The following is a 23,647-nucleotide window of genomic DNA, read 5'->3' as shown; positions in this document are numbered from 1 at the left end:
ATAAAAAACAACAACAATGCATTGACGATTAAGGATAATGTAGTGCCTTGTATGGTATCATTTGAGTATAATATACTTCATGACTCATATTATATGTAGGAAAGAGTAATGCATTTCCTTTTAGTTAATTAACCATTTGCCAACATGGATCCATTATTCGATTGTCATTGGCCTATTATTAATCTTGAAGAATTGGTTTTAGAGGAAATCGGTGGTCTTACATATCAGGCAGGTTTTTGTAAAAAATGTTATGGCAGATACGAATCTATTGGGCATTAAGGGGAAGCTCTGGTGGTGGTGGTGGTGGTGGTGGTGGTGGTGGCGGCGGGGCCGGGGGGGGTTATGGGAAAGCCCAAGGAGACCACTTGTGTAGTGGTGGTGGTGTGGGGTGTGTGTGTGGTGGGGGTTTGTGGGGAGGGGGTTATGGGAATGCCCTGGGGAATGCCCAATGAGCCCACTTGTGTAGGAAATGTCTCCTCTGTACAGTACATCATGCACCAGCTCGCCTCTTTACCATGAAGCTCTACGATATTGATATGCCGACAGCATGCAGGCTTATAAATTATGGAACTTCTCCAAAAATATTACGCTTGAACAGAGTACATTTATAAGTCCTAGAAATAAGGGACCGTTCGCAAACACTTGTAAGGGGGCCCTGATGCAACAAAATTTTATCGCGAAAATTTGTCGGCCCCCCTTTACAGACCTCGAAAATTTCAGGGCCCCCTTTTTGACATGAAAATTATAGGTCAACCCCATAGAAAAGCATATAAACTCAATTTTTCCAGGAAAATTTGTGGTCATTTTTTTCAGGGCCCCCGCAAACCACACTCTCTTTTCTTTGGAGTAATCAAAAAAGATAACACTCAATATATAGGCAGCTGACAGGCCTACCTTTTACAATTCATGAAAATTCCTCTGACGACGAGAACCAAGACTTTATTTTTATACGGCCTAAGGTTAGGATAAGGGTTCAGGGATAGGATTAGGGTAGGGATAGAGTTAGGCTAGGGTCAGTTTCAGAGTTAGGATTAGAGCCAGGGGTACTGTAAACTATACTGTTAAGTTTAGGATGGCTTATAGGTTAGGTTGTAGGTTAGTGTCGGATGAAGTTTAGGGTAAGGGAAACATAAGGGTTAAAGTTGTTAAGTATTGTGGACCAGAGATCATTCGGACTAACGACCTGTAAGGCCAAATAAAAAAATTAATCTGTTTCACGTCCGCCTCACTCGACCCTCTTCATTGTCTGGGCTCCATATTTTTGTTATTTTTCCATTTTCATATTAGATTTTACTTTAGTGAAATGTTAATCCTGATAAAAACAAGTTTATTCGTCATATCACTTGCAAAGTCTTTTTGTGGAACTCTTAACGGTCTAACCTCCCATAAACAAAAATAAAAAAGAGCTTCATCCATTTCCTGGTAGATGCTGAAAACTGCTCGCAATGTCAATTTTACCATGTTTACGTGCAAACTGCTGTAGTTTATCAATTTAGCCTCCCTCTTCCAGGAACTTGGGGGACGTGAACGAATATTTAATTTCATGTATAGCCTTTACAACTGAGCATTGGCCTGCTAGAAGAATGTGCGTTTAATATTAATGTTCCCTGGCAATGTGCGCCAAAATTCGCCCCCCCTCGTTACTACCTGCACAATAATGCCCCCCGAGAAATTCCCGCGCCCGTTTAAAAAAAAAAATCCCCATCCCAATTTTACCATCCGTATGTACGCTGCAACAGGTATAATATAAATAATGATAGGCCTATTATAATTTGTATAAATGGGTTGCGGGTCACGTCCATGACATGAAATATCAATTATATCGAGTGGTATTGCTATGGTTACCAAAATTGCCATTGCCCATTTAACATGTTTAATACACGGAATATATTAATATTAACCATTTGCATGATAAATCAATATCCTTGTGTGATATCCAATCTTTTTCATGAATTTCATCGACAGATTTATATTTATAATCAGCCGATATAGGCCTACCTGGCAATTAAACATGATGTTTTTGTTTCATGAAACTCCTAGATTTCAGCTGTTAATGCCTAGATATGCCCGACGTAAAAAAACTAATTAAAAACTAATATCTTAGGGACCGTTCACAAACACTTGTTAGGGAGGCCTGATAAATGGGGGGGGCTGGAAATTTTTGACCCTCCTATGGGGCATGCATTAAGGTTTATTTTGGTATTTTCACATCCCTATCTACTGAAGATGGCAGATAAATGAAAAACATCAATCAGTTTTTCCCCAATTTCTTGAATTCACATGTTTTGTCCAACCTTTTGGAAAAACCATGCCCCTGCTATCTACTGAAGATAGCAGAAAAATAGAAACATGCATCGGTTTACTCCAATGTCTTGAATTATACCGATAAATGGTATTTTGGTATGAGGTGAGTGTGTGCTTGTGGAGGTGTGGGGGTGAGTGATCACCTTTTGTCCAACCTTTTGGAAAACCTCTGCCCCTGCTATCTACTGAAGATAGCAGAAAAATAGAAACATGCATCGGTTTACTCCAATGTCTTGAATTATACCGATAAATGGTATTTTGGTATGAGGTGAGTGTGTGCTTGTGGAGGTGTGGGGGTGTGTGATCAAAGAAAGTTTGTTTGTGTATTTTCATACCTTTTATCAAACTTTCAGAAGCTTGCTATCTACTCAAGATAGCAAAAGGAAAAGTGAACCAGAGATGTTGTAAGCTGGTTTATGATTTTAGGCCCTATAGTAAATCTTGTCATTCTCATGACTCATGATATATCTGAATCTTATTTTCCCTTATAGGGAGCCAAGCCATTTGAAGCGATATGGCGTGTTAAAGGTTGGCCTATATAGGTGTTTTATGGGTCAAAGGCAATAACTTGTGGGTGGCCAACTAAATCAATCCTCTACAGGGGGTCCCATCATGGGGTCAAAGGTTACCCGGTACATGGGGTCCGTTTTCAAAACTGTTCGAATCTTGTTTTAAACTCCATCCTCTAGTCATAAGGATTCAGAAAAAGTATAGTTTGACCTACCTGTGACGTACGGTTCTTGAGTTATACGCAAAACCTCAACCGGGGTCAACATCGTAAAAATGCTCCAATTTTAAACAAAATGTCTCAGATTTAAGGGGGGGGGGGAGGAGAGGGCAGACGCCAAAGGCCAAAGCCTTGATCAGCCTTTTAGTTGTTATATTAACCTTTATTCAGCAACAAGCAATGCAAGAATATAATATGATGAGGAGGGGGAAAATGACTAACTCTTTAGAAGTTGCCCAAATTAATGCAGGGTGACACACTATAGGGCCTACTTTAGCAAAAATACACGACTGAAAACAAGCAGATCACACTAGGGATACTGAGCAAGACTGAGTGAAAGAACCCATTGGCAGGACGGGAGCGGCGGGTGCGATCACAAACTGATGATGAGGAGCTGATCTTCCGAGTTCCAGGTCTCCTGCCTAGCATTATAGATCGTGTAACTAGGCAGCGGAGGCCCACTTTCCTTCAGTTCCTTCATGAATTTCTTGATCGGATTGGATCTGCATCAGACAAAAGAAAAGATCTTGTCAATTTGTAAAATATTTTCCGGGGTAACGAGACATAGAAAGCCTATTATGAGCACTATTTATAGCACGAGTTATAAATTATAAATTAAATGCATTCCTATTACTTTATCTGATATTCATGTTACCGTGTGTTACAGCTGCAGTGCCGCCCCCTTAAGGGGGTACTACACCCCTCGATAAACTTGTGTCTATTTTTTCATTGTTCTCAAAAACTAATAACACAGTGCTAACAAAAGTGATGTATATTATAGGGGCAAGGAATTCAATTACTACACTGGAATTTCAGTGACCCAAGATAAGCGGTTCATTATTTATGATAAGAAATAAGGTAGGCCTACCGCTAGGATGTACCTCATTTCCTATCATATATACTGAACCGTTTGTCTTGAGTCACTGAAATTTCTGTGTAGTAATTGGATTCCTTGCCCCAATAATATACATAACTTTTGTTACTAGTGTGTTATTATTTTTTAAAGAAAAATTCAAAAATAGCCACAAATTTAACACCGGGGTGTAGTACCCCCTTAAAATGACAAATAGGCCTAGTAGGCCAGACCGAAAGATTTCGCTATTATCCCCTGCAAGACTTACAAATCATGCACATAAATAAAACCCATTACAGTAAGTCTTGGCCGATCTCAGGAGGGCCTATATTGAACATGGACTTCATTGGGTTTTTTTTTCAATATTGTGAGTAAAAACACTGCTAGCTCAGGACCGCCCTGACTCGCCTTAAATCACGCTCAAATGCATTATTTGTTTGCTTGCACATCACAGGATGGCGCTACAATGATCATTTTATTGTGCCACCATTGTGTATTGTGCCAGGTTATAATGCAGCAGGCTGTGCAGATTGTGTATCGTAGCTTATCGTGTGAATAAGGCATGAGGGTGTTGCAAATATGGAAAAGCCGGTTCCCTGATTCGCTTTAGTCACTGGAAATCCACATAATTTCCATGCATTATTCCTTGTAAATTCCCCGGTGATATCCGCTAGGCCTATCTATCAAGTTGAACAACCAACAATTTTGAGAAAGAGCAACTTAGAATGATTTCTAGCGGTTTCTTTTCTTTGTATATAGATGAATGTTAAATTGAGATAATTCGGGATTTTATCTCGAATCAAACAAATCATGAAAAAAAAAACCACACACCAGGGGCTACATTTTATTTGTTCTTAAATTGGAATAGGGTAGGTGCAGGTAATATGGGACAGCAGGTAATATGGGACACCTGTTTTCATTTTAACAAAAAGTAGCTTAGAGAAGGTAGGCCTAAACACTTTAATTTGATTTGTTAAGTGTTTAGAGACATCAATTGTGCTTCTAGAAATGCAGTTTTGGAGTCTGTGTATCAAACTCTTGGAAATCAATGCCAAAAAGAGTGAAATTGCCCAAAAAATTATGTCGTTTTTTGGCCTGATATAAAATCAATGACGTCACATTATATGATTGTGTATCCAAAAACTCTGGTACTGAGGGGGCATTGGTCATTTTTTATGATCTTTAGGGGATGGGTTAAGCTTATCAGCAGGTAAAATTCCACTGACAAGTGGCACTTTCCTTTTATAAATGATTATTTTCTCTGATTTTCAACTGAATGGGTGCAGGTAATATGGGACACATAGGAAATTATGTGCATTGTCAATGCGAAAAGCAAAACTATTTAGAAAATTGAATTTTCTTGTAGAAATTTGCATTTAACATTCAAAATCATGTAACAAAAATGTTTTTAGAACAAAAGAGTGATTTTCTGAACTTTTGATTTTCACCATAGAGATAACACAGTGTCCCATATTACCTGCACATGCAGGTAATATGGGACACTTGACGATGACGTCATTTTGACGTCATAGCGTCCAAACAAACATAAAAACAAGGTAACATTGCCTGTTTTATTAATCTTAAAGGACAGATTGTTCATCATAACAATCTCCTGTGGGCATATCTTCTTTAGTTTTTATGCAAATAAGCTAAACGTCCTTAATGGTCCCATATTACCTGCAGGTACCCTAAGTTATTTTTACTATCCATGGCATCAATTTGGTCACTGAGTGAAAATCAAAATCCCCTCAAAAAAATCTTTACTAAACGAGGTTTTGTCTTAGGTGCGGGCCCTTATTAGCTCTTATTTCTTAATATTAATCCTACTTTGTAGAACCATAGAACTGTCGCAATTTCGAAGTTGTGACTGTCACAATTCCAGAATTTCCGATTTCGACTAAATTTACTAGAAACTTAGTCCAGTGCTTTGTTTTATGTTGTTTCCTGTGGTATTCATGGTATTGTTTCCTGATCCTGCTGATGATGTCATACTCAGCTGAATGCCATGTCGTGACGTTCTATCACACGATAGCCAGGCGATAGCGCTATAAATAGAACAAATCGCTCGAAGCCCTCGTATACACACTCATTTTTGATAACTATCGCAGACAGACCGTACAACTATATGAGCACGCAATCCGAACCAATTATCTGTAGCGTTCATTGCGTGTAGTATTGAAATTTAAATACCACACGTGACTCATTTGCAAACCAAAACAAAATCAGCTGCGGCAGGTCACGATTGTATTCATCACAGCGACAAGGAAAGGACGATTTTGCTCTTGAAATCAGTGAAATATCACCCGTGTTTTGTGTTAATTAGTACATCTTATGTTGAAGTCAATGGAGAACAAACCCGGCGCAGCAAAGATGCGGTGGGAATTTAAAGAAGAACATTCCGAAGGTAATAATTGAATTCGTATTTTTTAATCTTGTTTATCACGTACCTGACCCATATTCAATGGGCTACGCAATCATGGCTATTGAGCTTTAATGCTTGTATTGATTTACCGCACTGGTATCGCGGGTATATCCACAAAAACAATAAGCAGTAAGACTTGTAATATTGATTGGGGTGTACCCGGAAAGCTAAGTAGGTGTGGGACGGTCAGGAAAACATGCATCATGTGTGTACGAACTACATGTACGATAGAACACGGAATGGAAAGGGTAGAGAGAGATTAGTGTGAGGGTTGTACCTATTCAGTTTTCTGCTCATACTCAGGCATATTCATCCGGGATATTCATGTACTTGTCTGGTGCTGGTACACAACATTACTATCATATAGGCCTATATGCAAGGTTATTCCAGATCAAGGCACCTTCATGATCTTGCATGATCTTGGTTGAATAATTGGAATGGGCTTGTATGTATGTACTGAACACAATTTGAGATAGAGGTCTTGTGAAGTGGATGCATGGTGTAACTTACAAGTTGGTATTGAGCAGGTACTACATGCCTGAAGTGTTTTGATTAAGGCAAGATTAGATACTTCATCAGCATGTCAGTTAGTCGCGCAACTGTGTGTTACAAACGAAGCTATTGCCATCATCACCATACTCAGTTTTATAACTCTTTATACGAAGACCCATCATTGATTGCTGAACCTGAAATGGAGAAGGTTTCTTATGGTTAGTAGACTGCAAAACTCTGGTGTACTTTTAGTCATTAATTGATCTCGTGACTTTTTATGACTAACATTTGACTATGTTTGTTACAAATGGCCCTATTCGCTGGCGAAGTGATGTAATAATCGGATTAACTACGGAGTACCATAGCAATTAGGTGAAAACAATTTTTGATTATATCGCGCTGTACTATAAGCAGGTTGCACTCTAGTCTTACAGGTGCGAGTGATCAGGGGATCAGCATAATATTGGTATTCTATCCCTGTTCTTTGACATCTACGGTTCAATGCATACATGTAGGTACCGTGTGAATGTTGTAGTGCAGTGCGATATAATCAAAAATAGTTTTCACCTATTGGTATGGCAGTTAATCCGATTATTACATCACTTCGCTAGCGAATAGGGCGATTGCATGAAAGGTCATTAGTTCAAATCGTCCTCCAGAAGACATGCAAATGCATGGAGTACAAAAGAATCAATACCACTTCAACAGGTGATTGGTATTGTACTCCATGGATTTGCATGTCTTCTGGAGGATGATTTGAACTACCGGTAATGACTTCCTTGCAACCACACTATACAATGTAGTTAACCGTTTCACAGATAGATGGCTGGGGCAGTGACCGGGGGGAGGAGGGGTGTACTCAAGTTTTACTGTGTACACATGCATGACCAGAGATTTTCAAAACATACCCTGAACAGGATTTGCCCGTTTGAACAAAAAACACCCCTAGACTACTCAAGCAAATGAAAGGCATGTGAAAATGCTTGCAGTCACCTTTGACATTTACTGTCTACAACAATATATGTACCTTCACAACTAAATCTTTTCAGCACGTTTGAAACATTGTCTCGGTATTAAAGTTGCTTGTTGCCCTCACTTTACAGAAATATCATACCATATGTCCAACCATGTTTTTTTTTTACTGTAAAACTTATCTCCTAAATATAATTTCTTAACATTGTCTTTCAGAGCACAGAAGTGCTGAATCGGCTAAAATCCGTGCGAAGTACCCAGAGAGGATCCCAGTCATTGTGCAGAGAGCAGCTAGATCACAGATTCCAGACATTGATAAGAGGAAGTTTCTGGTACCCGCTGACCTAACAGTGGCTCAATTCATGTGGATTATTCGTAAGAGAGTTCAGCTCCCACCTGAGAAGGCAATATTTCTCTTCGTTGGAAGACTATTGCCACAGTCAAGGTACCAACCATCATTCATTAAGGGGCTGTGCAATAATTATGAGCCCTGGGGGAGGGTAAATTGGGGGGGGGGGGGCAAGAAATTTTTGGCGGGGCAAAAGGGGGGGGGGGGGGGGCAAGCCAAGAGGGCGGGGCAAGCGATTTTTGGTACACATTCATGGGGCGCCTTTTTAATAAAACGGCTTCGGAAAACAGTACAGAAACGCTAAAATATGCAAATTTTCCTGCTCGCTGCACTCGCAACATACATAGAGACCATTTAAGGTTTGCAAATTGAGATCCCAAAAATTTGGCATGTTCAAGGGAGGGGGGGCAAAGATTTTTGGCGGGCCGAGAGGGGGGGCAAGCGATTTTTTGGTGGACAGAGATTTTACCCCCCGGGGGCGCATAATTATTGCACAGTCCCTAAGAGTTTCATACTGCATTAAAACGCAGTTTGCCTTCTAATTTCAATAGATTCTGCTTTTTACCTTTGGAGTAGATGGAATCAACTGCCTCCCTAATGAAAACAAAGTAGGCCCTATACTGCTTTATGCTAATAAGCCAAATCAGCATTAAAATTTGCAAAACAGTGATGCAAATTCAAGAGGTGACGCAAGAGAAATGTATTGTGGGACAGTTTTTGCCTTTTTGGTACATGTTGAACTCTGACCTGTCGGGAAAACTATTTTTGTGCGTACAAAATATTGTTTAAAAATGTTTTACTAGAATTTTAATAAAATGGAAAAAAAAACCATGGTTATCTCACAAATTGCAATTATTTAAAATATTTTAATGATAACATTATTGCAATAATAATGAAAGAAAGAATACAGAATAATAATTAAGGCAATTTCTCTGATAGTTCAGAGTTCAACATGTACCAAAACTGTCAAAACCGTCCCACTATGCTTGAGGAAGTTCTATGCCAATGTCGTTTATTATAGATACTGCATGCATCAATATTTTTTGAAGCAATCAACTTGCATCAGTTAAGGGGGTACTACACCCATTGATTTTTTTTTGTTTTTTTTTTGCATTTTGTGAAGAAATTACAAAAAAAAATTGGACAAAGTGGTATGCAAAATGAAGGGGCAAATCTTCTCGTTTTATTGGTGGCATCGGTATCAACGTAGCTTACATGCTTTTAAAAGTAGAAGCCAAAAGATGGTACATCACTGATGATTTAAATTCACTTCATTTTGGAAAGCTTACTATCAACGGATTTCGTTAAAATTTTGGATATGTGTTGCTAACACGTTAGGGAAATAAAGTTGATATGTAAAATGGGAATAAGTGGTTCCTGATTTCTTTTATGACTTCATGAACTTAGTGCTCCACAACTATCAAAAAGGAACTGGTTAAAATGCTTCTATTTTCAATGTTGAGCTATATTTTGTATTTTTAACTTGCGACATTATTTCACTGAAACTTAATTAAGCCACAGGTAACAGGTTACCACAACCATACTACAGCAATGTTGAAAAAATTGTATTTCTTGTCACCTATACCACCATATTGGGTAGTTTTCCGTAAGCTTAACGTTTGTGATTTTGATAACTATTTTATATATATTTGTGAAATCCATCTCAACTAGGCATTCTAAATTATACTCACCATTTACATCCCAAGGTATATTAGTATATCCACCTTGCACTTCTCGATATATATCCAGTTAAAGACAGAATATCAAAATTATTTCTCATTATGATATCACAAACTCTCACATGTGTATTCAAAATTGATGCTTAAATTTGACCTGAACCAATTGACCTATAACCTGACATACGGTGACCTAATAGCCTTTTCTTCTCCTAACAGCACATTATAATATTATTGACTAATGACTATACATCCATTGTGTAAGTGTTTATATATTTTGCATGCACCACTAGATTTTCTATAGAGAGTATAACAAAGGATTTAATGTATTCTATTCATGTACCCTACTTGAACATGCTGAATAGAATAAATCATGGTTTGTTATGAAACACGCATCTGAGTAACTAGGATACAGTAAACAAAATATATATAGGGCTAAAATGACTTACTACAATTGTTTAAAAGCAATTTTTTTCTTCTTTTTTTCATATTTTTTTATTTCACATGATCCGTGCATATATCGCCTAGCTATAAATAAAAAAATATTTATTTAGACCAATCAAACCAATATATGGGTGTAGTACGCCCTTAAATACTTGCATATTCAACCCAATAGGCAACATTATCATTAAAATAACCTTTCCTTATAAAAATTTAAATCAAGGCTTTCATATTTCTATTTTTCGTCTTTAATAATTCTTTCTATCCTTCTTGGGCTAAGTGTAAATTTACACTATTATTTGTTTCAATTACAGTGCTACAATGGGACAAGTCTACCAGGAGCACAGGGATGAGGATGGATTTCTATACGTAGCATACAGTGGTGAGAACACCTTTGGTTATGGTCATCAGTTACCGAGGTAGAGGACTACATGCAGATGTATAAAACTGACTGTGTAAATATGGAGGAAGAATTATTGCCTGTACTATGGTTACCAGAAAGGCTGAAAATTTACCCTCTGCATAATATACCGCATATAAAATGTGGAACACATGTTTTCAAAGCACACTAACCAAGTTATGAGATAATTGTAAAGTTCTTGGTATGGGTGGCTGACATGATCGACATACCATCATGATGAAGAAGATTTTGATGATGACCATATATCGATAGAGAATAGAGGATGTTCTTCTGTTGCTGAGGTGGCAGACAAAAACAAAATGAAATAACATTATTAGAGTTTCTAGAGTACAGTATGGGTGCTTGTATTTGTAATTTGTTTACCTTCTTTGTTTCTTTTGGTATTTATTTATTGATTGTATAGAATGACCTATCAACTACTACACCGGTATCATTGTTGTTTGCTTCCAATGATATGGAATAGATAATACAACACAAGTTAATGATATACTTGATGGAAATGACCCAAAAATGTACATAAATAAATGGATATAAGAAAATTAATTTATTGTATAATTATATAAAAGCTATTATTGTTCCTATTAAGGGGGTACTACACCCCTGTGGTAAATTTGTGACTATTTTTGCATTTTTCTCAAAAAATAATAATACACCAGTTGGTAACAAAAGTTATGTATATTATTGGGGCAAGGTATCCAATTACTACACTGAAGTTTCAGTGACTCAAGACATGTGGTTTAGTATATATGATAGGAAATGAGGTACATCCTAGTGGTACCTTATTTCTTATCTTAAATAACGAACCGCTTGTCTTGGGTCACTGAAATTCCAGTGTAGTAATTGGATTCCTTGCCCCTATCATATACATAACTTTTGTTACCACTGTGTTATTACTTTTGAGAAAAATGCAAAAATAGACACAAATTTATCGAGGGTGTAGTACCCCTCTATACATTGCAAGAGTGTTGGGACTTTATAAATTATAATAACATAGCATTTACGACCTTCTTACACACAAAGAATGTGATTTATATTCGCTGTCGAAGTGACGTAATAAATCGGATTAACTACTATAGCAATGGATGAATACAATTTTGACTACAGTATATCACCCTGCACTACAAGCAGGTTACACTCATCACCTGTGTTTGTCTGCAATCATAGATTGAATAAAATACCACTCTTTTCAAAGATACTTATCTTACAGGTGCGAGTGATCAGAATGATATGGTTCAATGCATAGGTACCGTGTGAACGTTGTAGTGCAAGGCGATATAGTCAAAATTGTATTCATCCATAATTGCTATGGTAGTTAATATGATTATTACGTCACTTCGACAGTGAATACACATGCATGTATTAACCTGGTATTAGTAGTATATATTTTGTTGCATATACATGTAGTACTATTGTAGTTGGAGCTTGATGCTTTCTCCCCAATATTTTGTACATGCCTCTTGTTCATAGATAATTCATTTAGCACAACTCACTCAAGTATATGTAGACCAACATTTATCCGGATTTGAATTATGTGTAATTCTGCATTGAACGCCCAGACCGGGCAAAGTGCTAAAATTGGGATAACAGATTATTATTTTGGCACCTTACGATATTAAAGAGTCTTTCAAAGTTCATGGATCCGGTGAAGAGTAATGTGTTACAATTTTCACTTCTATCTACTAGATCTGCACTGATTTGACAACAGGTTGATTTGAGGCATAATAGTAAGTAATACCTACATTCTGACTCTGAAAACAATTTGAAAAAACCTCATTTTGCACTTTCAAACATGTTTTTCAATGAACACTGTATGGCTGCTGTATAACAGAGATGTTATTGTTAGATGTATATAAAATAGCCAGGTCCGGATAAGAGAAATTGAACATGTAATGCCATGTCTTGGGAGCATTCAACTTTTTGATTTTCCTGGCATTATGGTCTGACATAATTAAATGGTCAATACCAATACCAAAACTTATAGTTTATAATAGAAAGAAAGGAAGGAAACGAAAAATGAGTCATAAGTATGTGGCCAATCTTGAAGGCTTGTTGCCAACAGAATTTAGCCAACATTTATCACTATAACCACAGTCAAGACATATGTCTTCATGCAGTTCAAAATAATGTGAATAATTGCAATGTGTATGTGTAGTATCTTTGTAATAATTTAACATTGAACTATTTATTGACGTCATGTGCATTAAACCATTAAATGTAAAACTAACAGTATTAATACAACCGTATATATGTGGCTGGATGCCTTCTCTTTACTCCCTCTATATGTACTGAAGAGGAACCAATGTCACACTGAGAACCAAACATAGAAGAAAAAAAGTTCTATTGTGTTATGCAGGTGAACTGAAAAAAAGTCCTACAAAATTGAACTGCTACATTTTTTTTTTTTCTTTTTTTTTTGATTAAAAAAAATATTGGCCACTGTTTGGAAATATTTAGGGCCAAAACATGCTGTGACAATCAAGTCCAACGGAAATTATGAATTCTAGTTTTACAACTAATTTTATATAAATTACTCAATTATGAGCACTGTCTTAGCCTATACTTGAGGTTTTAAATGCTTAAACTTGTACCAAGTTGTTGAATTTTGTGACTGCAGTTGTAAGAAAAAACTCAAATTTGCTTGATTTTTGACCTCAGCATTTTCCCTCAAATTGCAAAATATTAATGATCTTATTGGAAGTATAGTGCTAACTTAAGGATTATGATTGGGCTGTGTCATTTGGCAAATCAGGGTAATAGTTTTTAATCCAAAAATTAATCTGGAAGCAGGAGTATATAGTTCAATTTTGTAGGACTTGCTTTAATGGTTACGTGTTAATGGTGCATTAAGGTGGTAACTACACCCCTTGATAAATTTGTGACTATTTTTGCATTTTTCTCACAAAATAATAACACACTGTAAACAAAATGTATATTATAGGGGCAAGGAATCCAGTTACTACACTGGAATTCCAAGACAAGAGGTACATTATTTATGATAAGAAAAGAGGTACTGCTATAGAATGTACCTCATTTCTTAACATATATAATGAACCACTTGTCTTGAATCACTGAAATTTCAGTGAAGTAATTGGATTCCTTGCCCCTATAATATACATAACCTTTGTTACCAGTGTGTAGTTATTTTTTGAGAAAAATTGGAAATTAGTCACAAAATTTATCAGGGGGTGTAGTACCACCTTAATGTAAAACTTAAGTAGTAATTGTCACATGATTGACTTTTCATAATCATCAATTGTAAACATATTTCATTGTTTCAAATTCACTCTCAATAGTTTTAAGTGTATATTTATAGATCTGAAATCACCACTGCCTATGCGCTGTGCGGTGTTACAAGCTCGTTTGATACTATTTTGCATATTATATAAATTTTATATATAAAAACTCTGAAAATACTTGCCATAAATACCCTTTTATATTCATTCATATTTGCAACTGCCAGGGTATAATTACTGTGGAAATGTTTGAACAAATAAAATAAAATGTATAAAAGCACTTACTTTGTACATGCTTTCCCAATACATGAGTTTAAGGTTTGAAACAAGATGTATACCTAGGTTACAGGTGTTTACAATGGTCTCTGATGGTGGTGGCACAATTATTTTCCGGGGGTGGGGGGGGGGGCATGTGGAGTCAATTTCAGTCAAGTGAATTTGAATCCAAAAATCTGCCTAAAACTAAAAGTGATAATTTTTGTCCCACAATTGGAAAATTTCTAATCTCCTATTTGGATTTGGGCATGGGGGGAGAGCCCAAGATTGGGGGAAATGCTCCCTGCTCCCTTCCTCTCCCTGACTGCATGCAGTTTCAGCCATTGCAACTCATGTCCGAGAGATGTTTTTTTTCCCAGATGTTTTTATTTTCTTTTGTCAGATTTTCTGCACTTACAATTCCAGTATGGAGTCTGATTTCAAGAAATGGAATTATGGAGACCCCACACTTGTCTATGGGGTATAGTTAGCTATAGCAATCAGTATGTTGTTATACGGTTAATTTTCTTTTGTAGAGATTTTGTTACTATTTTTAAACTGACTTTTTCCTTTTCCAACAAAATAGTAAACTTGAAAAAAATAGTTTGTATGATATATATCTTTACTTGTAGCTTACAAGGCAGATTAAATTGTGGAATACTGTATATAAATGTTTTATAAAGGAATACTGCTTTCTATCATTAATGTATACTGCGCGCAAACTGTGTATAACACTTAAAACAAAAGGAACACCCTGTTGATTTAGAGTATGGATTGTCTTCAAACTTTATACATACAATGTCAAATATCGTATCCCCTATAGACATCTATATGAAAACACAAGAACCTTTTTAGCGTAAATTTGAATGATAAGCATAATTAGCAAGCCAATAATTATGTTTATGAATTGCATTGCATTGTGGTCTCGCATCATTGAACACAGCCAGAGAGTGGGGGTATGTGGGGATGGGAGTGTGTTTAATGTCGTGTGGTGGGTGGGGATGTGTGTAGTTGACAGGGTGCGGTTTGTGGATGATGAGGTCCAGGGATGTCACTTTCGAAATGCTCTCTTTTTTCATTCAAATTGGTAGAAGTTAGAAAAATAATGCCCGAATTAGGTATCAAAATAAGCAGCACAACAAGTTCCACTTATTGACTACTTTATTTGGCAAATTTTAGGTTTAGTATTTGTCTTTTCAGATTTAACTTGTGTTTGAAGTGTACATATACTTTTTGTGAACAGTATATTATATTGTGTGTAATTTTGCATATATGTGTAAATGTACTGATAAAGGTGGCTGCTGATCAAAGGTGCATCAATTCCTTTAAAAAATGCAAAAATCTGCTTTTTGATGACTTTTATTTTATTTTCCAGTGGTGGTGAAAGCATTACCATTTGGGTGTAGAACAAGCAAATAATGCCCGAATTAGGTATCAAAATAAGCAGCACAACAAGTTCCACTTATTTACTACTTTATTTGGCAAATTTTAGGTTTAGTATTTGTCTTTTCAGATTTAACTTGTGTTTGAAGTGTACATATACTTTTTGTGAACAGTATATTATATTGTGTGTAATTTTGCATATGTGTAAATGTACTGATAAAGGTGGCTGCTGATCAAAGGTGCATCAATTCCTTTAAAAAATGCAAAAATCTGCTTTTTGATGACTTTTATTTTATTTTCCAGTGGTGGTGAAAGCATTACCATTTGGGTGTAGAACAAGCATATTTTTGCCTGCAATTTCACCATATTTTGGCCAAAAATGTGGATCTTACCGAGCTAAAAAGGATGATGCACTGGACAATTCTTATTTTATTTCATCTTCCCTTGGATTTTTAGTGGAGGCTGTTCCCCCCCCCCCTGGAAAAAATTATGAGGGAACGTGTCCTCCCTGGTTCTGCTATCTATACGATTTTGTGATGTAGTGGATCACTGAAGAGTGTAATGTATAGGTGAATACATGTAAATTATGCAGTGTGAACATGTATGTTATTTAATTACCTATGACATTTTCAAGCCTGCCAGTTTGTATTTGATATTGAAAGTATTATAACAATAAGCCTGTATAATGATGAGGAATATTTGGGGAAACGTGGTGAAAAAAACCCATGTAAATTATCAGCTTGCTCATAATGCTAAAATATATATTAGACACATTTATGTCATAACATGTTAGGGTGCTGCAATAATTATGTGTACCACAGGGTGGTGAACTATGGGGAGGCAGGCCAAAGGGGAGGGGGCAAGCATTTATTGGCAGGTTGAATGGGGAAAGCAATTTTTAGCACAGAGTTTTTGGGCTCTGTTTCTATATTATACCCCGATAAGATGTAGAAAAACATGAAAACGTGCAAATTTTCTTGCTTACTCTGCTCTCATGACATGATTAGACAATTTTAAGGTTTTGAATTTAGGTTCCCCCAAAGAGGGGAGGAGAAGCAATTATTGGGAGACCATTAAAGGTATACATAATTATTGCACAGCCCCTTACTATACCGAAATCGGAATAATGAATTCATGTGATATGTATTCAATCATATGCAGATAAAATGATATAGAATCAAATAAGTTGTATTTGAACTTTTTCAATGAATAAAATTAGCAGAACTTTGTACGTATATACCATAATATTAAAATGTGTGAAGTGGCTTTTTTTAGCGTTACAGAAATTACATCGCCTAGAATAGAATGAAAGAGTGGTGGGACCCAGAGGGAGGATTTTTAGCTCATTGCGCAAGCAATGAACTATAGGCATAGTCCGGATTTCTCTATGTTTTTTACTTTCTCTTGCTACATCGTTTGAGCAATGGATCTGGTAATTTGAGGGAGCGATCTTTGCATGATCGTACATGATTGTTACTTATTTAGCAAGGAAAATTCGGACGGAAAGTGTGATTTTTGGAGCATTTTGTTACGAAAATTGTTACCAAATTTCATAGAATAGTCTCCTTTACAGACTGTTTGTGGTGCTGATCATATTACAAACACTGTTCAAACTCCTTGATCTTGCGATTTTGTAAAAGAGATGTTGAATTGTGTTGCTTCCGTGCAGCTTCAATGTTTGCTTTTCAGTGTTGCTTGCCATACATTTTGCAAGTCCATAGATATTGCACCAAGGCTAACTAATAACTCAATGGTGCTGCTATGTGCTAATAATGTGTAATTTTTTCCAATTGGGAGGTCTTGGGGGGTAAACAACTATAAAGGCTTAGCAGTCATAAAATACTGAGCAAATAAACTGAGAGCTAATTAAATACACTTAATTAGGTCAGGCAAACATGTTGTGAAAGTAATTATATCGAGAAGGTCGTATCTGCAATAGCTACCCTATACATAATCTTAAAAATGAAACACTTGACAGCTATTGCATAAACGCTACCTAGATGTGTTTTTACAATTTTGTATATAAGAGATAAAGTACACATTAGGGGTTTAGGGCAAGAAAACCCTATCTGCAATAGCTGCCAGGTGTAAAATGTGTACAATATAGAATGCAGAAATAACCCAAATGTCTATGGAGCAGCTATCACTGCAAACCCAGAACGTCTTAATTCAGCAAAACTTCTAGTATTGGAGATTAGGTATGAATAGAGTATTAGCCTTTGTTAATCTGATACTGGACAAAATTACTTATGGAAACAATTATTATAGACACATTCATGGTCTGCTAGCTCCCTCCCAATTGGTTTGTTATACACTTTTTCTGAAGATCACTAACTATTATTCAATGTTGATTGTTGTACAACTATATGTAAAATTACTGCTCAAATAATACTATTAATAACATCACCATTGAAACCCATGCTTACTGTTTGCTAACAATTCACTGAACTGGAAATTGCTCCTTTGCAATGATTTATAATAGGGATGACCAATGAACCATCAACTTGATTAGAACACTCCCATAGACATGCAGGGAGCTCAACTGTGCACTGCTTGCACAGACATTTCTAAATTGAGCTCATTCTTTTGTTTTTCATAATTTTTCTGTAAAAATTGGAGATGTTAATGCCAATTATGTTTTGTAACTATCCTGCAAATAACAGCATCATAACTTATTTGGTTTTTCTGTAAGTGTGAGTCAAAATTGGTCAATCGCCACAGTGCGCTTAATTGCCAGTGGCCCAGTGCAGCACTGCTCAGAATGGCACAAAATATTCAGATGAAAAAGATCAGGTGAACACCTTGACCTACTGAGCTGTAATTTGGCAGAGTTGTTGTTATTACCTCTATCATACCCTCTGTAAAAAGGAAAAAAAACGGACAAGTAGATCTCGAGTTAAAAATTAAATCACCAGCTTCCCTTTGGAATTTCCAAACACCTTTCGAATCATGTTAAATAGACACCTTTCTGAACATAAATGTGAAGTTTCATGCTCATTTGTTGTATTATTCACCTGATCTCAACCCTAAACATTTTCTTATATTTATACCATCTGCACTGACTTGCTGCTATACACGCACAGGAGCTGTACTTTTAAAATACGCGCCTAATCAATAATGAGTCTTTCACTCCATTGTTAAAGTACTGTGCTCTCTGTAGCATATGGAGTGACCAAGCCCTGGATGTGATGGTTTTGTAGCACATGACAGTATTCATTCAAGCCTATCAAGGTCTGTTATTAGCCACTTGCTGAATGGCTGGGTATTATCAGCTATCAAAGAGATACCTTATGCTGCTGCCAATCACAATAGAGGTTAAACATTTTGTTAAAACCCCAGAAGTGATATCAGGATAAAGCTGTGCATGTTGGTACTTGATTGTTTGGATTCCTATGTTGAAAATCCCTTGTAGTACATTAGTATTTTTCTTATGTGTAGTGTATATTGTTGTGGAAAAAAAGTTCACCTGGACTTTTGATTTTGTGCCACTTTGGCCATTATGGATGATTTTTGGCAAATGTTTTCTAAAGCATGATTTCAGTGCCTCGGTTTGAAGAAATACTTAATGCTATTGACTAGTAAAGTGCCATTTCATAAGAAACCCTTTGATACTTTCACAATATGATTGTTTCATGTTTGCATATATATTAAAATAAAGAAATATAAAAAGGTAAATATATGCTTATACCAATTTTGCTCACATTGCTATATTTAGACTTTGTCAATTTATTTCGTTCCAATGACCGGTCAGAATGGGAAACTTTGAAAATTCATAATTCGAAAAGTTTTTGACCGATTTTGACCATTTAACCACCAAAATACTTCTGTTGATGAGTTCTTTCCAGAATCGACCAATCTTTTGTAGCAAAAGGGGCAACATGAAATTATGATGGTCATCCCTATTTATAAGAGCCCATAATGTTACCCATGTTTGCTTCTTATTCCAGAACCACCCATGTGTAAAATGCACCCTATGCTGTTTCGGGCTTATAGTGTCTAATTTTGAGTCTATTTATCAGACTACATTGGAGGTCTGATCTTCTGGATTGTATACTCCCCAAATAGTGGTCTAAATTTGTGCCTATATTTAGTAATTAATCCCTCATTGTTACTGCCAAACCAATTTTAGAGGATCTGCTGAAATATAGGCACTTTGGGTTTGCAGTGTATGGTCCTAAACCCTCAATATAATTGTTTCTTGTTTTCCTTCTCACCCAGTTGTTTGTCTCCAAGGTAAGTACTTAGTGGTCCAATTAACATTATTGTTATCTTATTGACTATGCAGCTCGTAAAAATTTGGCCCTGCTTTATAAAAGGTGAGACAGGTGTAATCGGTTTTTGTGTGAAGATCATAGATATTTAAAACTTGGTACAAAGTAATTGATATAAACAAAAAATACTCAATTAATGTTAAGCATATTAATTAACTAATTTGCATATTTAATTAGGGAAAATGAGCTACAGCACACAGCCATTCAGACGCAACTCACTTGAAAGAACATAAAAAAATGTAAAGAATATAGTTCAACATATTTTTTCCAGATTTGAATTTTGTATATAAACTGTAATTTTTTGACTGGGGGCACACAACCCTGTTCCCCCAATGACCATTGGATAACAAATGGGAGCACTTGTCAATTGTGAACAACTGTGGACTTCAAAATGTGATCTTTGACCTTTTTGCCTATACCTAAAGAACTGTACAGCCTGTCTCAAAAATAAATTGTGCAAGTGAAAAGCGCCATCTATGGCAATTAGAAAATACCGATGTGACGTGATGCTTACATCAACGTCAAGGGCGCAGTCTTGGCTCTCAAATGCCGTTTGTTCTGTTCAATTTGCTTGTTTTAATCTCGAGATATGTTTAATTAACAACGAAAGGGTAAAATCACAATTGTGCCACTTTTACTAGGGAAGAGGGCTGCTCAAATCAATGATAGCTGATGTTAATGCGTCTAATGCACTCCCCCTTTCGGGGGTCGTGCATAAGACGCATCAACATCAGCGAGCATGCATTATTTAATTTTGTCTAATTTATCTTACAACAAGTAATATGCGCTCATTAACCAATAAGTGTGCAATATTTGTTTGTCTTTTAACATGTCTTGAGTGACAAAGAAAACAGTGTATAGCCTACCATAATAAAATGTGACCGTTCACGGCGAATGAGCCGTAAATTTCTCCCCCGGTCAATTTTGTTTTATTTCATGTTTAACAAATATACATCATAAGCTTTAAAATGGTATATCATTTGACTTCAAACGATACCCAGAAGCGGGGTTATAGTTTGTTAAACTTTGCTCCTTCAACGACATTGAATACGACATTCGTACACATGTTACGCTGTTACTCGGAATACAATTTAGGGAATTTACGGCTCATTCGTGCTGTACGGTCACAAATCATTGACATGCACATGTATTTAATGTTACAGCAGAATGCGAAATATCTATTTCTCTATTAATTTGTTTTAAGTGGAAAAAGAGAATCATATAATACCTGTATCATGATAAAACAGTAAAAACTATTTTTATTGTTGTGTAATTGATGCGTTCTTTTGATTTATCATTGATTTACATGTACAGTCCTCTTGATCTTCCCTAGTAAAAGTGGCACAATTGTGATTTTACCCTTTCGTTGTTAACTAAACATATCTCGAGATTAAAACAAGCAAATTGAACAGAAGACTACGCCCTTGACGTTGATGTAAGCATCATATTTTCGGTGCGCTATATAATGTGCTTTTCTGAAATGAATGGTGATTTTAATTTCAGACTATTTTAGACCAAAATTAAGGTGCATTTTGGTATTTGGTATTTTATCATATTTTGGCCCAAAGCATGGTAATATGCACAACTTATTTTTTACTTCTATTACGGAAATGGCTACAAACAATCTCCCACTTACAAAACTCACTGTAAACATTGGTAAAGAGATTTAAAACAAATGAAAATGATCTACGATTTCTACAACCTTCATCCCCGAAGTTCAGGTGCGTTAAAAAACTAACAAACAAAAAACCCTAAAGCATTCTATCATTTTTATATCAAAAAAGTGACTTGATAATCATTTACCAGTCCTGTATTCACTATTTATAAATGGCTATTTATATATCACTATGAGGTACATGGGCGCAGCCATTACACAACATCGTATCACCAAAGAGTATCTAGATAAGCATTCACTCCATACAAATGAATAGGAAAACAAGATGTCGGTATTCATGCATTTTCACAAAAATGATATGTGCCAAAAATCTGAAGATTGGGGGATCCTGTAACTTACATATGTTATGAGAAACTGATTTTAGAGAAAAGTTACCGAAAGCGTTTTAAAATTTACCGAGCGCCATTCATTTTATAATAGTTTTTATTCGGTAAAACACACCAAATTTTGAGCGACTAGTTGCTGAAGACCACCCACTGTGCTAGAGGTCAACTCTCCAGACATACTGGCGCCCAGCCATAATGGCAACCTCCATTTGTCTCTATCAAGAATTTATATATTGCTATTTATAAATAGTGAATACAGGACTGTTTACGCCACTATAGTAATTAAACAACACAAGTTGGTAACACTGATCAGAATAAACCATTTAACAGGGCACTCTCCTACCTTTTGCTCCTCTAGTGAGACCAAGGATCAGTTTTATGAGAAACTGGTCTCAGCCATCAGAAGTTTAGCCACTAGTGAGGACTTATTCCTACTTGGAGACTTCAATGCACGGGTAGGTTCAGATCACGGTGCATGGCCCTGCTGTCTCGGACACTTTGGTGTAAGTAAAATTAATGAAAATGGACAAAGACTGCTTGAGCTATGCTCGTATTACAACCTTTGTATTACCAACACTTTCTTCGGTACAAAACCATGTCACAGAGTGTCTTGGAGACACCCCAGATCCCACCATTGGCATCAGCTGGACCTCATCAGCACCAGAAGATCATCTCTAAACTGTGTGAACATCACCCGAAGCTACCATAATGCCGACTGCAATACAGACCACTCATTGGTCAGCAGCAAAGTGTGTAGGCCTCTGCAGCCAAAACGTATCCATCACTCTAAGCAGAAGAGGCGTCCACGTATCAACACCACAGGATGATCAATCCATGCCATGTGCGAGCACTTTGCTAAATCTATAGAACGATCCCTGCAGGACTGTCCTGAAACCTCCACCGTGGAGAGATGGAATTTCCTTAGAGATACTATAATAACACAGCCATGGAGACTTTTGGCAAGAGAAATAAACAAAATCCTGATTGGTTTGAAGCTATTGGAGATGGAAACAGTTATTGAAGCTAAACGACCTGCTCTCATCAATTACAAGAGTGCACCCTCGAAAAGACACTTGCAAACTGCATGTCAACAGTGGCAATGTCCGTGGTATGTATGAAGGCATCAGAAAAAGTTGTCTGATGGTGCTGTCATTAAAGACCGAAGCAAACAGATGGAAAGATGGGTCGAGCACTACCAGGAGCTCTATTCCCAGGAGAAAGTTGTTACCGAAGCTGCATTGAACAGCATTAAAAGGCAGCCTGAAATTAAAGAGCTTGATAACCCACCCTCCCTAGAAGAACCGTGTAAGGCCATTGACTCCATCTAGTGGCAAAGCTCCAGGAAAAGATGCAATCCCTCCTGAGGTCATCAAAGCAGGCAAGAATACACCCCTTCTCGACTCTATCACCTTCATGAGCTTCTCTGTCTTTGTTGGAGGGATGGTACCCCAGGATATGCGAGACTAGTATCACTCTACAAAAACAAGGTGACCGCAGCGATTGTAACAACTACCGGGGTATCTCTCTCCTAATTGCAGACGCTAGATGAGCGCGTTTATCTTGAATCACAATGTGATGCATGGCTTCAGGTCTGGGAGGTCAACCATCGATATGATATTCTCCGTACGTCAACTTCAAGAAACTTCTCGGGAACAGAGACAACCGCTCGGCGCTCTTGCATTCATCGACCTGACAAAGGCATTCAATCTAGTCAGCAGGAAAGGTCTCTTCACACTACTCGAGAAAATTGGATGCCCACCAAAGCTGCTCAAGATGATCATATCCTTCCATGAAGGTATGCATGGCACTATCCAGTACGACGTCTCCTCCTCAACTGCCTTCCAAAT

General features: G+C 36.8%; 1 protein-coding gene across 1 annotated transcript; it reads left to right on the top strand.

Moving 5' to 3' along the window:
• The first annotated feature begins 6,090 nt into the window (after positions 1 to 6,090).
• On the top strand, positions 6,091 to 11,189 carry LOC140135926 (gamma-aminobutyric acid receptor-associated protein-like 2). Its single transcript, XM_072157600.1, has 3 exons — positions 6,091 to 6,288; positions 7,987 to 8,215; positions 10,551 to 11,189. The coding sequence occupies exons 1-3, from the start codon at positions 6,216 to 6,218 to the stop codon at positions 10,657 to 10,659; spliced, it is 411 nt and encodes a 136-aa protein (XP_072013701.1). The 5' UTR covers positions 6,091 to 6,215; the 3' UTR covers positions 10,660 to 11,189.
• The last annotated feature ends 12,458 nt before the right edge of the window (positions 11,190 to 23,647 follow it).

The sequence above is a fragment of the Amphiura filiformis genome, chromosome 16, assembly GCF_039555335.1.
Source record: "Amphiura filiformis chromosome 16, Afil_fr2py, whole genome shotgun sequence".
Taxonomy (NCBI): domain Eukaryota; kingdom Metazoa; phylum Echinodermata; class Ophiuroidea; order Amphilepidida; family Amphiuridae; genus Amphiura; species Amphiura filiformis.
This window is presented reverse-complemented; position numbering and strand designations above follow the sequence as displayed.